We start from the raw sequence: 17,364 nt of genomic DNA on the forward strand, positions 1-17,364 counted from the left end.
ACCTCAATAATTGCAGATCAACAGACCTACCTGTTCTCTCACAGGCTTTCTACCTCTGACATACTAAAAAACAAACAAACAAACAAAAAATGTATTAGTTTTTATGCCTTTGTCTATTTGCTCTTAAAAGTCCCTCTTAGCTCTTCTAATTTCCATATGCTTTAATTCATTATTCTTTGTATTGTTTACTTAAGCTAAGTATATTAATGGTTACCTGTTTAGCAAAGTAACCCCCTTCTGTCTTGCAGTTTAACATATGTTTTAATTTTTTTTTTTTTTTTACCTTTCTGCTTTCTTTTCATTTATGGCTTTATATACAGGCTGTGACTCTGGTATTGTGTGCGTAAATTGCAACCAGCATGTGTCTTGAGGATTTTATTTTCCTCACTTGAGGGCCTTTTAAACTAACTTCTTCTTTTTAAACTCACCCTTTCTAAAATTAATTATCCCCATGCCACTTTTTGGTGCAATTTCTCCTATGGAAGATATATTAAACTTAACTATATTTGGTCACTATTACTGGCTTAACTATAGTTGTTTCCTAACCCATCTCATCTCTTCTCTTTCCTTGGTCAATGCGAAAATTATTTATTGAGAAATATCTGCTCAGCTCTACAGAGTACTAGGTTCATTTTATTTTCTTCATTTTTCTTTTATTTACTATACATTTTAAAATCTAAAATTGCATTAATGGATTCATTAAACAGAGGAAAACAGACAGAATTATTAATTTAGCTTTTGTTGAAGGTTAGTCTTGAAAGTCCAATGAAATTCAGAGTCCAGATTTAATTTTGCTAAATGTCGCTCACAATATACCAGTCACTAATATAACTGGGCTTCCTTCCAAGGTTGCCCCAACTGTTTTATATTCTCATGCCATGGTTAGTGAGAAAAAATAAGTGTAAGCTGTGGAACAATTTGCTTTCAGAATGGCAAAGTAAATAGTTATATTTAACTGCACACACATTTAAACTAACAGGAAAATGTATAGTTACTTAAAAATAATTAACCTCCAAATCTTAGAACAATTAAACAGAAGAATCACTTTGACATTTTTATGAATAATGCTCACTATAACAAATTTATCTAAACTGATCAAAACAGAAACCTTGTTATAAGAAGGCTGGAAGTGCTACAAAATGTAAACATTTTAGTTGAAGTTGAAAGATGAAATTAATAATTCATGACTAGAATGTGCCCTAATACTAAAGAACACTTTCAGAAGACTGGATGGTTATGGGGGATTAGTAATGAAAAACAGAAGAGTTCGCCAGGAGGTCAACAGTTTAAATCTGACCTTTGTCAAAAGAGTACAAGAGACATTGCTAGCTAACAGCAGTTTTGGGGCCTATATGAAATGAGTTGCTTGCCTCAAACACTTTCCTGGTAAGTGAATGTGCACATCATAAAATTAATAATTTCCCAACCTTTTTCACAGTTCTAACAGAAAATCCAAGGACTGCATGGGAAAGAAGACTGAACTATCTTAACACTTTGAAAGGTTCCCTCAAACTATTAGGAGAGAACTGAGGGAGATGAGAAAAGCAAAAACCATTTCTATCCATGCTGAATCTCTCTTGAGACAGACTTCAGTTTCCAGGGCTCTTGGTGTAGCATCGTTCACAAATACTGAATTCAACTGAAATTTGAAAATTAAATAAAAATCCACCTCTACAGAAATATTTCTCAGCTCACCCAGTGCACAAAGGGACTGTGGTTGTTCTAAGAGTTATTTATATAACATTGCCTTCCTTGGCTCCAGTAATATGTAGAATAAATGAGCACCATAAATTCTTCAAGTCAAGGGAGATCTTGTAGGGTCTTAATAAAATGCAATGAGGTAGTAAATATAGTTGTAAAACATCTTAGAACAAAGTACAACTTAAGTGTGCACCCTTTGTCTCAGAATTCAAAATGCATAATCAACCATCTTTCATATGTCTACACACTGTCTTCTGTGTTACCCTACCACAAAGATGAGACTAAAAGACGTAAGAATTGAGAATAAGAAATAAAGCATTGAGCAGAATACACAAGTTGATATCTTGTAGGATGATCAAGAAAATAAGACACAACTATGTGTAAAATAAAAAGATGCCTCTGAACCTTTCCAATCCTGCTTCATGTAGGCAGGATACCAGCACTGCCTGAAAAGTGATAATGCTCAGAATCAATAAGAAAATGAGGCAGTTAAAACATAAAGAAAAACTTAGCTTTGCCTTCATCTTATATTGCAAAACTGTTTACTATGATGTAACAGATATTCAGAAAGTGATGCAAGCAACCTTTGAAAAAATTCCTCTTCAGAAAAAAGAACCAAAAACTATTTTTGCTGCTAGCATCAGTGACACAATATCCTGGCACAAGTCTTTTCTTTTTTTACGTACATTCAGCAATGCCCAGCGGTATCCAAGAGAAGTTGTGTTTTGTTTTTGTTTTTGTTTTTTGTTTGTTTTTTTTATTTTGGTATCCAAGCGCAGTATTTGTTTTCTCAGAAAAGTGTACTATTCTTAATAAGGATAGCAGAGAGATAAGTTGTATTCCCGCAAAGGGAACATTTTCACGCAGCCTTTTGAAAAGTACTTACTCAAATACGGTGGTTTGTAAGGCGCTCGTGTATTAGTCAGCAGTCCATCCAACTCCTTCCTCTCCAGAGTGTTGTGAAGGGCCTTCTCCTTGCCAAAGGTGGAAAAGGACCTCTCTGCCCCAGGCTGGGCTTCTGGTGTTTCAAACACTTCTGTGTCTGGAACAGAGTCCATACCGGGCACATGCAGGTTGCTACGATAATCTGCAGCCTGGCGTCCATCAGATGGGACAAAAGAGGGCATCCAGCACCGATCCGAGTGGCCCAGCGCTTTACATTCCTCTGTGCAATTGGAGAAGAGATCCATGCCTGAAAGCAGGAAAGAGAAAGAAACTGTAGACATAAGCTTCAGCATCATGACAGGCTTCTGAGAGATGAGAAAGAACATGGTGGGTAAAAAGAGAGATAGGAGGAGAAATCTTTCTAAAACTCTCTCCACTGCCTTCATTTCACCAACAAAAGAGCTGATCATTTTTGATCTTCACCAGTCAATGCCACCATTTACAAAAAGAGGAAGCGCCAGAACGCCACAATGTGCAAAATAATCATGAGAAGAACTGTGATGATGATGATTCACTTCTCAGAATCTCCTGTGAACCTCACTGAGTAGAGCCCATTCAGGTACAAGACTGATTCTACTTACAGGTGATATACTTAAAAAGGTACAGATGGGAAAAAATGTTGAACATGGACCTTACAAAAGGAATTAAATTTCAATAATAAGTAATCTCAGAATTCACTTTTTAAAACTAAATATTGAGTCCTATAAAGCAAATGTTTATGCATATATGAGTGCATATAAACAGAGACTTTGAATTATTAAAAGCCATTCTGACAAAATAGATGACTGTATGTATCAATCAACTGTTCAAGGAAAATGATTTACTAAGTTCATCCTTTCCTCTAGTTCTTCAGAGTTAGCTATCATTGCCACTACAGTAGTCCTTACCATCACCAAGTCACTCTAATGACTGGAGAGTCCCATAGTAAATTACTGTAATTAGTGGCACAAAGGTAGCTGTAGTCCAATGTGACATGTCTGGAGATACTATTGACAAATGTGCTAATACTCCCTATCTCAGGAAACCTTTGTCTCCACTAACTGAAAACTGTTTACAAATCCTTTAAAGCTATTAAGACTTCAATGACAAGCAACGCTTCCATACTACCTTCAGACTGGCATATTTCCTAACTCCGATGCCTTAAATTGAATGCTTAAATGTCTTGATGAGGCAATATTGTCTGAAGTCTCCAGAGTAAATACTATTGTCTCAGATTGATATTTAATAGGATACAGAAAGAGCGTAATCATAGACAGGTATTTTTTCCTTTATTTGTAGAGTCAACTGAGTGTTTTGGAATATGTATGTGTCAGAAATGAACAAGATTGGTTATAAATATTGCATTTACAAAAAAGTGCATTAGAATTACAAAAGTTGTCATAACTCACTGAAAGAGAACTATGAAAAAATCTGAACACCTACAAAAGATTCATGTAATGTAGCTTACTCAACAGTCTACACCATAAAAGACTTGACTAGCTTGATCTCCTGGGTAAAAATTAGTATTTAAAATTCTGCCACATTTCTGCATTTCAATTTAATTTATTTTAGTAATAGTTATGTGTTATCTCTCACTATGGAAAACAAATTTTCCGTAAATAAGAATCCCCTTTGAATTATCAAAAAGTGTGTGAGAATGGAGGGCAATCATTTAGACAAATGATAAAAAGAAGAAGCAGAAGCAGCAAGCTTTTATCACAGATTAATCTCGCTTTATAATTACTTTTATATTTTACATTAAGCTATGTATGATACTAAGTCCAGCTATGATTAGAACCTTCCATTGATAATTGGTAACCAGAAGTCTGGAAATAAATTACTGATCAGTGAGCTGTTGAGGAATGCAAACGTGAACTGAAGTTGGAATTAGGCAAACAGACAGGGAACAGAATGCAAGACATACAAATTGTTCACAAGGTAGCTGGCTAGTTTAATTCTTGATATCATTAATGGTAGCACCTACTATAAAAATAGATGATAAATAAAACAAAGAAAGAAAGGTTTACCTATCTACTTTCTACAAAGAAGTGGCTAAGTACCATCACCTAAATAACTAGAATTAGAACAATTCCAATTATTTTTCTCTGTGCAGAGTGAGGCTCATATATTTTAAGGATTTTGTAACTCAGAAGATAGAGGCAACATTTTATTCAAACTGATATACTCAGTTTTCAGATTTTCTAATATAAGTCAAATGTAAATAATATCCATATATTTTGCAGGTAAATGTTTACAAACTACAGTTCACTAATAGTGTCCCTCAGTTGGGAAGGGGAACGAAAAACTGAAGGATAAGAATTGAACTATGTTTGTTTGTTTGTTCATTGTTTCAGTGGGAAAGAGATAGCTTTAGATATATATTCAAGGGCAGAACTTCTATTTTCTTCTCCTTGGATTTATTTTTCTCCTGGAAAATTACCTGGTATGGTACCATTTTGGTTCATAGCTGCTCTTAAACTGGAAAATTCTGTCTATCTACCTATTATTTTTTAGATTTCTTTGATTCCTGCTTGCCAGCTACAGTGCATCAAATAGCTATATATAAAATATCTTATTATATAACTTGAAAATGAAATTATAGCCCTAGAAATCAACATTTTAAGAATTGAAAACAGGGGGCTTTGAAATTTATACTGTACATTGGATGCCTGATGTTTCTTGAAGGAAAGAGAAGATACCAGATGATTTAAGAATAAACACTTAGCTGCTAATGTCCACTGTTGTACCAGACAGCCAGTATTCAAGTGTAAATATGGTGATTAGCTGGAAGGGAAAGAAATACTCAGGGAGGGCTGTAAATTCAAGTTAGCTCTCTAGTTTTGAAATCTCCTGGGTACCTCTATTCAATTTTATTAACTGTGATATAGTAATAAACTGTTTTGTGCTTTTTAATTGTGGTATAACAGGACAAGAGTCTCACACAATGTTTTTTTAACAGAAAGCATGCAATGTGCAAACCAATAGAGGAAGGAAAATGATTGTCTTTTTTTCTGTTTTGCAGGAATACATCAATATCACAGAAAGGGAAATAAAGCATACAGCATAAGACTCCTTCATAAACCAAAGATGATATTTCTGATTTATAAAAAAAAAAAATGTTCAGGCAGTATAACACTTTCATTGTATCTCCTTCATATATCCTGCCAGATGTACAGCCTTTCTAGACTAAACTATTCATCATAATTGCAAAGCCACGGTAAAGAAATATTTGATGCTATAATTGAATTGAAAACTATAAAGTCTTATGTACCAGAAGAACTGAAATTTTAAAGGTGTATCAGAAATATAAATATTTGGCATAAAGTTCTCAAAAAACAATATGTGATAAACACTGAAATATAATGCATCAACAAAGACCAGGAGATCATTTCTTACCCTGTAATTCAGTTATTGGATAGATCACTGGACAGTGAACAATTTCACGTGCCACATAGCCTGGAGTATTTAGGATGACTAGCTGAGACTGGGGTTGAGGGTAGCATTTTAACATTAACTCTCATTCCTTAATTTGGTTAGTTTGGATCAGATTCTTAATGTACTTGATTCTCTATAATATCTCTTTTACCTCAATTTTAAAAAGACAAAACCAAACATTTCTATGAATATCTACATTAGTTGGCATGAAAACTACCTTTAGATCAAGGAAATATTGATGTAATTTTTGAGATTCATTTTAAAAATAGCTTTTTAAAGGAATTACAGAAAAGTAATTCCCATGCCAAACCTTCACAGTTATGAAAAATATAGTGAAATATATTGATTTTAATGATCTAATAAAAATAGCAAGTGAAATGTTAACGAAGCAAGTCTTTAATTCAAGAAGTGTTATTTGCTACAGTATCACTTTTACTAATAATGAAAGCATGTTAGAATATTTTTTTCTGTTCTGTAGATCGCCTTCATGAACCAATTGAGGTACTGTCCTGCATAAAATTTTCTCCATCTCATAACATCAAAGCCTAATTTGGATTACTGAGATGCAAACATCATTAAAGATTCAACCTTCTTCTGTCCCCAAGAAAAGAAGGAAAAAAGAAAAGAAAAGAAAAAAAGAAAAAAAAGCAACACTCATATAGAGTTAAAGCACTTTTCTACTCTATTTTATGTTCATCATCATGAGTTTTTTTATTTTATTTTATTTTTTGCCCAAATGATCCTCAGAATAGGATTTAATAGCTACATTGGAAAGAAACAGTGGCTGTTTCCACTCCTCCACCACTGAAAACACTTTTTTCACTCTTTGGCATACTTGGCTTAATCTAATTCTTGACTCCCTCCCACCACCCCTCTGCTCTCTGATTTGCTCACCTTGATATTTTTTTTTCTGATTTGTCAACCTTGATTACTATTTTTGGTTCTCTGTGCCTTAAATATTGAGTCTGTTCTGGTATGGCTATGGTCTGAAGAAGTGGTTCTGTCCCACGAAAGCTCACCTAATAATTATTTGGTTTGTGAGTGCTTTTTTGTTCTGATAGTATATAGACTAGCACGGCTTCCTCTCTGACTTTTCACCACTGGAATGTCTTCTCTTTGTTTCTCTATCTGTTTTTTTCCCATATAAGTTATAAAACTATGCAGTTCCTGCATCCCACTGTTTCTGCTAACTGGTGTTAAAGGTGTTGCAAAATCACCTCAGAAGTGGGTGTGGAATGGCACAACTTATACCTTGAACCTCTAGAGACTCACCAGATGTCTTTGTAATGTCCAGTCTTTTACAGCTACAGGCTTGGTTTAAACTGTAGTTCAGTGGGTTGTGCATTGGCTTGTTAAACACTGGTTTGTGAGCTCACTCCTCAAGGGAGCCATTTAGGATTCTGGGACAAACAGATTAAACTACAGCTACCTTCATGAAAGGCAGTTTACATCAATGTAATTCTGTAAGTGTCTCCACTAAAATGTTACTCCCATCAGTGTAACTTGAGCACTACAGTGGCTTTATAATTTCACTTCCGCAAGAGGCACTACACTTAAGCCAATATAGTTAGACCCAAACTGTGTCAGTATGGACGCTGCTTTGCTTATATCAACTGTTGCTGCCATTCAGAAACCACCTCACAATGATAGTTAAATCAGTGCAAGTTCTGCTGGTGAGCACACATACTGCTGACACAAGTAGTGCAGTGTGGAATTGTAAAACTGATTCAATTACTGTAGTATCTGTACATTGATGTATAAAGCTGACTTAATTTTGTAGCATACACTTGCCCATCATGAGAGGATGACTAATTTTAGATTTTAGCATTCCTGTCTCTGATATAGTACGTTTGAATAGTTTGTGAAATAGGCAGATGTATTTGCTAATGGAACTTTGTGAGTGTATTTTATAACTGTTCCTTGATCTTCCACAAACTACCTGTATCATCTTGGGAAAGTCACTTAGTAAGTAAGATAGTCAAAAGTACATAGGCACCTAACTCCCAATGATAACAATGAGAGTAAGATGCCTAGGTGCTTTTGAAAATTCCATTATTAATCACTCTGTGCATCAATTATATGTAAAGTGGGACTAAAATTACTTCTGTATCTCACAGGGGGTCTTGGGAAGATAAAAAAAAATTGAAGATTGTGAGGTATTAATATGCCGCATTATTGTGGGCCATATAAGTATCTACGACAGAATAAATCATGTTTGATCACATTCAATCAATACTAAGAAAGTATGATTTTAAAAGACGGACAAGTTTTTGGTTTTGTCACTGAAGCTACAATTTATTTTCAAAAGAGGCTCATACTATTTCAGAGGTTTGAAATCCTCTGAGCGATTGTGCACAGTGGAGCTATCACACTGTGAAAGACTCCCATTCTACATAAGTATCTGTGCCACGGTTCCCAATTATTAAAATACAGTAATTTTGACTAGGTGCTGGACTACTATGGGACACCTTACAAGAGAAGGGGCAGCCATACAATATGTAAAGCGAAGTACAAAATGCCTTTCCAGGCAAAACATGATGCAGCATGAAAATGACTAGGAGTGTATTAAATTTTGCTACTGGAATATTTATCAAATATTTATCAAATATTTGTGGGTGTGAACACAATGCTATCCTATGGCAGGTACTATCTTGATAAGCGGAGAGACAGATGAAGGGAAAATGATGATAGAAAGAAAAAAACACAAGATAAAGAAAGAAGAAAAAGAAAAACTAAAAAGGAAACCAATGCAATGTTAAAGGAAGAAACAAACGACAAGTGCAGAAGATGTACAGTAGATAATAGCATAAAAGCAGAAGGACAGAAAAGGAGCCCAAGGGGGTAAGAAAGAACATTTGGGCTTTGCTTTTAATACCCGTATATCTTTTTTTCCACTGAGATGATGTTGTTCATCATTATGGTTTTTTTTTTGCTAGCTATTGCTATGGACCAATTTGTTTTTTCCTGCTAAACTGAAAAAATTGAATATCCAAAAGCTGCATTTAAATTTAATTGAGAAGCTATATCCTCAGACATTATATTCCCTCAAGTCACTGAAATTCAAAAAAAAATTACTCTCATCCTTTCATATAATTTATTAAGACATACTGAAATCTTATGAGTAAAAATTTAATGCTGAACTCCTTCTCTGTATCAGCACTGGTGCTGATGTCCGTATAATGACAGGAAGATTCAGCCCAGAGTTTATATAAGATTTTACTACCAACAACCAACAGACCCAAAATACCATATAGAAATGTCTAGTATATCTTGTAGAAACATACTTACAACCTGCTTTGTAAAAATCCTTATGCAACATAATTACCTTAAATGCACTATAGCAGTTTATCAAAACTGGATGTTGAATTTTTTGTATGTCTTTCCAGTTCATAATAACTCTGATTAGACAGCAAGCTTATTATCGGATTTCATTGGTTTATATCAAATATCTGTTTTAATTGTGTGAGTCCATAAATCATATTAAACCATTATTTTAAAACAAATTAAATGCCTTTAAAAGAGCAAAGTAAATCTGTTTCTTCCTTTCTAAAACAACAAAGACAAAAGAGATTTGGCTGTTTGAAAACTGATGCCAAGTTTCAGAATGGCTCCAATGCTCATGTCTGAATTATACTACTTTACAACAGAGAAGGGAATGGGGGGAAGCAGACAGATAACTATAGTAACAGCACTGAATGCTTCTAAACTAAAATAACTTTTTGCTAATGTGATTATTTTCAGTCTTTCACTATGTCTTTCAAATAAAGCCCCTTACGCAACTGTTTATTCTTTTCTCTCCTGTTTAGTTCTTATGGGTCATTATGCTGAGGGACTAAACTGATTGAAATGTTTATCAAGATGAGTGCTGCAGTAAAACACATTTATAAAAAAAAAAAACAACTCAAAGGATAGCTAAGTTAAAAACACACAGACATATACACACACACACACGAAGGGAGGGGGTGCGAGGAGTAGAAGCTTTTTATAACTCTGAACTGACTGCTGCTGCATCAGAAACTGTGTGAAAGAATGGGTGGGGGAAGGCTAAATGCATTGCTTTTTAAGACAACAATAAATCATACGCCATATGTAGGCCAAAAATGAAAAGGGGCTCTGTGTTCAGATGTAAACTTCTGGCAAGACCTGGTTTGTTGTCAGGTTCCCAGACACAAAATAGACACTCTGTTCAACTAGCGGGAAGCCCAGCAAAGAGCAGGGAGCTCCGGAGACTCTTGGCTCTTGAAGTCTCATTAGGTCTGCATATTAATGACTTGCAGCAATATAAAGAGGCCCTTGAGTGGCCTTTTTCCCCTGGTGCCTGGGTTTCCCATGGCAAAGGAGACAGTGGCAAGAGCATGAGAAGATACAGCATGTCACTAGAGCAAAAGCAAGAGACTGTAGCAGCACCAACTCCTGGGCAAGATGGGGAAATGGCCAGCCTTTCTCTTTGACGTGTCAGGGAATGCTGGTCTGATAGCAGTGAGAAGGGGATAAGAGGAGGAAAGCGAAGGAACAGGGCATCAACTTCCATCAAACACTGGCAGCAAATGTCTGGGCCTTTTACAGGCTGCAGAAAAAGGAAAAATAAGTTACCACCAATCAGAGGCTCACACACCACTAGTCATTGTGTTCTCCAGAGTTATTAGCTGAAGTATACTCTATGGCTACATCTCCACAGGAAGGTTCCTCTGGCAAAACCGGGCTTTTGTTGGCAAAACCCTCGGAGCGTCTACACTCAAAATGTGCTTTGTCGACAGTCTGTTGATAAAACTCAATATCTCCTCTGGCAGTGTTATACCTCTCTGAGTTCAGATATAATGCTTTTCTGGACAGCTTCCTGTCAACAAAACAGACATGTAGATGTTCTGGGTCCCTTTTGTTGACAGACAGGCTTCCGGTTCACCAGGCAGCCCTGTTTGCACAGCTTCCGGTCAGGTGTTCTGTCGAGAGAGAGAGGGCCTGGCTGCTCTCCATCAACAGAGTAGATTGTTCTTTCAATCTGCTGCTCTCCATCAACAGAGTAGATTGTTCTTTCAATCTGCTTTTATGTGTAGACGCAAACTGTTGATCGAAGTTTTGCTGGGAAATCCCTTCTGACAATCACTTCTGTCAACAGATGCTTCTTGTGTAGATGTAGCCCATGTGTACGTGCAGGTGAGCGTCTTACAGACAAAAACACATTGAGCCTATTTTTTAAAAATTATTTACTCTAATATGGGAGCAAAGAGAGAAAAGCGTGCATGCAGAAATAATTCTGTTTAAACAAAACTACCTGTTGTAAACCATAGTACTTTTATGCATTTTTTTTCCTTCAGACTCAAGGGATTACCACTGTATACCTTATACGAGTTAATAAGGACATGACTATGTTATATAGTCCCTTTACCTGAATTATAAAGCAAGCCTCAGAAAGTCTGAAAGTATAAGGCATTACACATTCAAAACACTCCATGTGTTTCCATCAGTACCCACCAAAAATCCTCACAATTTGAATGGGTCATTCAATCAGAGGTCAGCCTTTCCCTTGGGAACTCCCACTATGCTTCACACTACCATGCCAGCTAAAGTCGCTGCTAACCAAAACTGCCTAATGCTCTGAAATCCTTCAAACTGACTCCAAAAAAACTATGGTCTGCTTAAATTTACCAACAACCTTGCTTCAATGTTCCGGAGGACACAAGGATGCAGAACAACACGTAAAAAATAGATATGCTTCTCAAAAGCCAAGTAAGGCTTGAGAAACAGTCTCTTGGCTGTCTCAGTATACCATCAAGTGGAGCATAAATTCAGTCTTTCATATGTTATATACATATGTTGTACATATAAACATTCATGGTACATTATTTATAACCACATAATTGCCCTTTCTGGCTCTCTTATTAAAAGATCAAATATTTAGATTCCCTTATCAGACTTACCAGAAGATTGACCTCGATTAGTGGCATCATGATCACTGTCTCCTTGCTCACTGTCTCCATGACCACTGTCCTTAGAGCTTACTATGTCTGCTTCCTGGAATGCAGAACTAGAAACATCAAAAATTTTTATTAGAATAAACATGAAAAGGGGCTCATAAAACATTCTTCTGCCATCACATGGCCACACAAGGTGCTGCATTCATCCAGGCCTCCTCTCTGCAACTCTGTTTTTGCAGAACGAGTCTGTATATCTTACACAAAACTTGCATTTTGGGGCATTATTAATCCAAATGAAACAGACAAGCCATTATTACACAGCCTGTGTTACATGAAGTTGCTTTAAATAATAGGGTACCATTTGCTTAAGACAGAAGGCTAAATTTATACTCAAATAAATCAGTGTTATGTGCCAGGACCTGCAGATTGACTCATAAGTATTTAAACCACATTTTAGACAAGTACAAAATTAGAAATACAGATGGCTTAAAAAGATTTGCACATGCCGTAATTCAGAATGGTTACTTGGCACTGCTTATTTTATTCAATAGTATGTCAAAATAAATGCATAATTTTAAATAAGTTTTGACTGCTTACCTATCATTTAACATCTGAAGTAAACATATCCTCACTCACAGTTGCCAAGATATATCTTTGAAATTTTCCTACGTTAGGAAAACAAAAGTAAGAAGCTCATACCTGTTTACCCGTCGGGGTCTATCAACTAGATAACTGAGCTCTCCACGCTGATGTTTTGTCTAGGAAAAATAATTCAAACTTATTTGCACTCAATATGTTTAAAACCAACAAAATCAGAAGGCACAGCAGGAATACTTATCACAAAGGTAAGCCATGGCCTTATGCATGCAAGTGGCATTACAGATCAGTGAAGAGGGAGTTTCCTCAGTTATTTAAGGTCAACTTCTTACCTCCTTAGTCATGCTGAACAGCATCTTACACCACAAGTGTAAGTTAACTATACCGAAGTCAATGGAGCTACTTGTGGCAAACAGCTCCACTAAAGAGTATCATTTAAATTCCTGATAAGAGATCTTAAGATAATTTGAAACAACATATAACTGAAAAAAAAAATATTTTAACTGGCCTTGAAGTACACAGCAAATCAGTATTAAGGAACACTGCTATATCTTTCGGTGTACATCATCCTAGATGTACTGGTGCACACATTATTTAAAATACAACAGACGATGATTAATAGGAAAATATTAAGCCTTGATATATGCTTTCACACAAATGCCTTACATGCTAGATAAGACACTTGGTCTTAGCCAAAAGGACAGAACATTAAGCCTTGATGTGAGCTTTAATGGAGATTCTTTTACCATGCACTGCTTTCAATTTCTGCTCCTATATACAAAACAACTTTAAAGTGGAGTCATAAAACGTAAATGAATGAACACTAATTTTCATGTTATTTAAGTACTGAAAGTACAGAGTATGCCAAGTGTAGAGAACTTCACCCGCTTTCCTCACAGTCTTAATTGTACATGTGAACATCTCTAGAAACAAATATATGTGCTTTACTTTTTGGCATTAGGGAGATGGAATCCATTGTGCAGATGATGTCATTAGTGCCAATTGCAGTGATTTTGCTAAGAGCAAGACCAGGGAAACAGAAAGGTGGTTCACCTAAACCCCACAATCAAAATTAAATTGGATACAAGTATATCATTGTGTTACTTTAATCCAGAAAAACCAGCAAGCTTCATTCATATTCACATGGCATGGGAGTCTGGATGCAACAGCTTCTGAAATGCTGTCCAGTGCACAACTGAAGCAGCAGACTCACTTTTAAGGTTATCTCACAGCTGAAATTATTACGTAGTGTCAGGCAAGAGCCTGTTGACAGGCGATTAAAACTGTGCATATCTTTATAATCAAAGAAGCAGGAGGATAACAGACTATTACAAACAAGGGAGCAAAGAAAAGCCAGGGAGAAAGGAGGAGCAGCAGCTTCAAGAGATTAGCTGAAAGCAAAGCTGGGGCTGGGAAAAAAAATTGCAGGGCAGCTTGACCGGGACAGAGAAGAGGAGTCTGTTCTGGTATGGCTATAGTCTGAAGAAGTGGGTCTGTCCCACGGAAGCTCACCACCTAATACATTATTTTCTTAGTATTTAAAGTGCAACTGGACTGGCTTTTTGTTTGTTTGTTTGGTTTTGGACGGTTTGTTTTGTTTGTTTTTGTTTTGTTTTGACCAGAGGAGAGAGAGACTCAAAAGCGGCCGAGACCTTCAAGCCCCGGCGAGAGCTAGCATCAGGAGCGTCAGGGTGCACAGGAAAACAGAGGCAGCCTAGATTTTCATCGGCAGCTCCGCGAAACGAATAGCAAGCAAGGCAAGCGGCCCAGGGAGGCATGCCCCTGCCACGGGGGCGCACAGAGGCGTGGGGGGGGAGCTAGGGAGGGGTTGGAGGCTGCCACACGCAATTCCCCGTGCTTCTTACCTCGTTGGATAATATGCTGCCATTGGAGATGATGTCAGGCTGCTGGTCCGTGTACCCGGTCACGATGGCCCCGCAGGGGTTGTGCTCCGCGTCAGCGCTGCGGGACGGGCTGCAGGGCTTGAGGAACATCAGGTCGGTCTTGGCTGACTCGGGCGTGAGGCAGACCTGGTAGCAGTAGTTCTGGTTGTGGTGGTGGGAGCCGAAGGTGCCCGACTCCTCCACGGGGACCTGGGCCGGGTTGCTGGGGACGTTGGAGCTCTGCACCAGCATGATGTCCGACTTGCTCAGCTTCTTCTTGCGCGCCCGGGCTTGGCGGCTGCAGCAGGGGCAGCAGCAGCAGCAGCCCAGGCAGCAGTCGCTGGCCAGGCAGGTGTAGATGTTGAGCTTCTTCTCCTTCTGGCAGCGCACGGCCAGCACGATCATGGCCAGCAGGAAAATGAAAGACACCGAGCCCAGGGCGATGATGAGGATGAGGGTCAGGTCCAGCGAGGTCTCGCCCCCGGAGCGGCTGGGGCGGTGCTCCCCTCCCGCCCCCGCCCCGCCGCCGCCGCCGCCGCCGCCCGCGCCCAGGCCGCCGCCGCCTCCCCCGCCCCCCTGGCGCTCCACCGCGCTGTCCACCAGCACCACCTGGATGGCGGCGGTGGAGGAGAGCGGCGGCTGGCCGTGGTCGCGCACCTCGATGAGCAGCTCGAAGGGCCGCTGGGGGTCGCGCTTGGCCGGCACGCGGCGCGCGGTGCGCAGCTCCCCGGTGCGCCAGTCCATGCGGAAGAGGCTGGCCTCGTTGCCCCGCGCGATGCTGTAGGTGAGGCGGGCGTTGTCGCCGTCGTCCGCGTCCACCGCCGCCACGCGGCTCACCAGGTAACCGGGCTCGGCGCCGCGCGGCAGCGCCTCCCGCGCCGGGGTGCCGTTGCGGCCCGGCAGGGGGCTGACGATGGCGGGCGCGTTGTCGTTCTGGTCCACCACCAGGATGCTGACGGTGGCGTTGCCGGCCAGCGCCTGCGGCTCCTCGCCCGCGTCGCGCGCCTCCACCTGGAAGCTGAACTCCTTGAGCTGCTCGTAGTCGAAGGAGCGCAGCGCGTAGAGGAAGCCGTTCTCGGCGTTGATGGAGACGTAGGTGAAGACGGACATGCCCTGGATCTGGCTCTCCAGGATGGAGTAGGCGAGCCGCGCGTTGGCGCCCTGGTCGCGGTCGCTGGCGCTCACGGCGTAGATGTAGGCGCCCGGCACGTTGTTCTCGCTCACGTAGACCTGGTAGAGCGGCTGGCTGAAGCGCGGCGCGTTGTCGTTCACGTCGCTCACCCGCACCTGGATGGACTTGCTGGCGCTCAGCGGCGGCTCGCCGCGGTCGCGGGCCACCACGGTGAGCGTGTAGGCGTCGCCGCCCGGCTGCTCGCGGTCCAGCGGCCCCTCGGTCACGATGGTGTAGTAGTTCTTGAAGGAGCTCTTGAGGCGGAAGGGCGCGTCGCTCTGCAGCAGCTCGCACTGCACCTGCCCGTTCTCCTCCGAGTCGCGGTCCGACACGCTGAAGAGGGCCACCACCGTGCCGGGCGCCGCCGCCTCGCTCACCGCCTCCTTCACGGTGGAGAAGCTGATCTCGGGCGGGTTGTCGTTGGCGTCCAGCACCCGCACCAGCACCTTGCAGTGCGCGGGCACGGCGTTGGGGCCCAGGTCCTTGGCTTGCACGTACACCTGGTACACGCTGCTCTCCTCGTAGTCCAGCGCGCCGCTCACCTCCAGGCGGCCCGTGCGCGGCGCCAGGCCGAAGAGCTCCCGCGCGCGGGCCGAGATGTGGCTGCTGAAGGAGTAGAGCACCTCCCCGTTGGGGCCCTCGTCCGGGTCGCTGGCGTTGAGCTGCAGCACCAGCGTGCCGGGCGGCGAGTTCTCCGGCAGCGACACGCTGTAGACGGGCTGCTCGAAGGCGGGCACGTTGTCGTTGGAGTCCAGCACCCGGACGGTGAGCAGGGCGGTGCCGGTGCGCTGCTGGGGCTGGCCCCCGTCCACTGCGGTCAGCACGTAGCGGTGCACCGCCTGCTGCTCGCGGTCCAGCGGCTGCTCCAGCACCAGCTCGGCGAAGCGGTTGCCGTCGCCCTGGGTCTGCACGTCCAGCGAGAAGTAGCTGTTGGGGGTGATCTCGTAGGTGCGCAGCGAGTTGGTGCCCACGTCCGGGTCGAAGGCGCTCTCCAGGGGGAAGCGGGTGCCCGGCGTGGCGCTTTCGGAGATCTCCACCGTCAGGTCGGGCTCCGGGAAGGCGGGCGGGTTGTCGTTGATGTCCAGCACCTCGATCTCCACCCGGAACAGCTCCAGGGGGTTCTCCAGGAAGACCTCCAGGTGCAGCAGGCAGGAGGGGCTCTGCTTGCAGATCTGCTCCCGGTCGATCTTCTCGTTCACGTACAGTACCCCGGTCTCCAGGTTGAGCTCCAGGTAAGGGCTCCGGGAGTTGGGCACCGTCTGGAAGCGGCGAGCGGAAAGTTTTGTAATGTCCAAGCCCAGGTCCTCAGCGATATTCCCCACGAACGTGCCATGCTCCTGCTCCTCCTGCACGGTGTAGTGAAGCTGGGAAAGGGCTCCCTCCACCAGCCAGAGCCAGGCGAGGAGGAATAGCACAATCATCTCCAAAAGGGGAAAGAGAGCCCCCTCCCCGCGCCACTTCCTCCTTCAGAAACCACCACCTCCTCCTCCGCTCAAATACCGAGGGCAGTGTGCGTGTGGGGGGGGGCGGGGGGGGTGGAGTGGGGTTTAGACCTAGGGGCTTGTCGTATTCTTATTCCTTCTGCTTCACGGGAGGGTGCTCTCTCCCCCCCATGTCCCTCTTTGTAGGATTATGTCATATGCTGGCAAAAGAAAAAGCCAGGCGCCCCCACCGCATCTGTGGTCTTCGAAAGAAATGACCAACTACAAACGCCTAGAGCTGAATGGAGACCGAGAGA

General features: G+C 41.7%; 1 protein-coding gene across 2 annotated transcripts in view; it reads right to left on the reverse strand.

Annotated features, from left to right (window-relative positions):
• The window catches only part of PCDH10 (protocadherin 10), a 43,233-nt gene extending 26,186 nt beyond the window's left edge, over positions 1-17,047 (reverse strand). The window contains exons 1-4 of one of the 2 annotated variants that reach the window (XM_074991932.1): positions 14,438-17,047; positions 12,675-12,733; positions 11,979-12,085; positions 2,588-2,893 (exon numbers count right to left, since the gene is read on the reverse strand). In XM_074991932.1, coding sequence (XP_074848033.1) covers positions 2,588-2,893; positions 11,979-12,085; positions 12,675-12,733; positions 14,438-17,047 — 3,082 coding nt within the window. The remainder of the gene's footprint in view (positions 1-2,587; positions 2,894-11,978; positions 12,086-12,674; positions 12,734-14,437) is intronic. The other variant, XM_074991933.1, reaches the window with a different exon arrangement.
• Positions 17,048-17,364: the final 317 nt, after the last annotated feature.

Source organism: Carettochelys insculpta, chromosome 4 (genome assembly GCF_033958435.1).
Source record: "Carettochelys insculpta isolate YL-2023 chromosome 4, ASM3395843v1, whole genome shotgun sequence".
Lineage (NCBI taxonomy): Eukaryota > Metazoa > Chordata > Testudines > Carettochelyidae > Carettochelys > Carettochelys insculpta.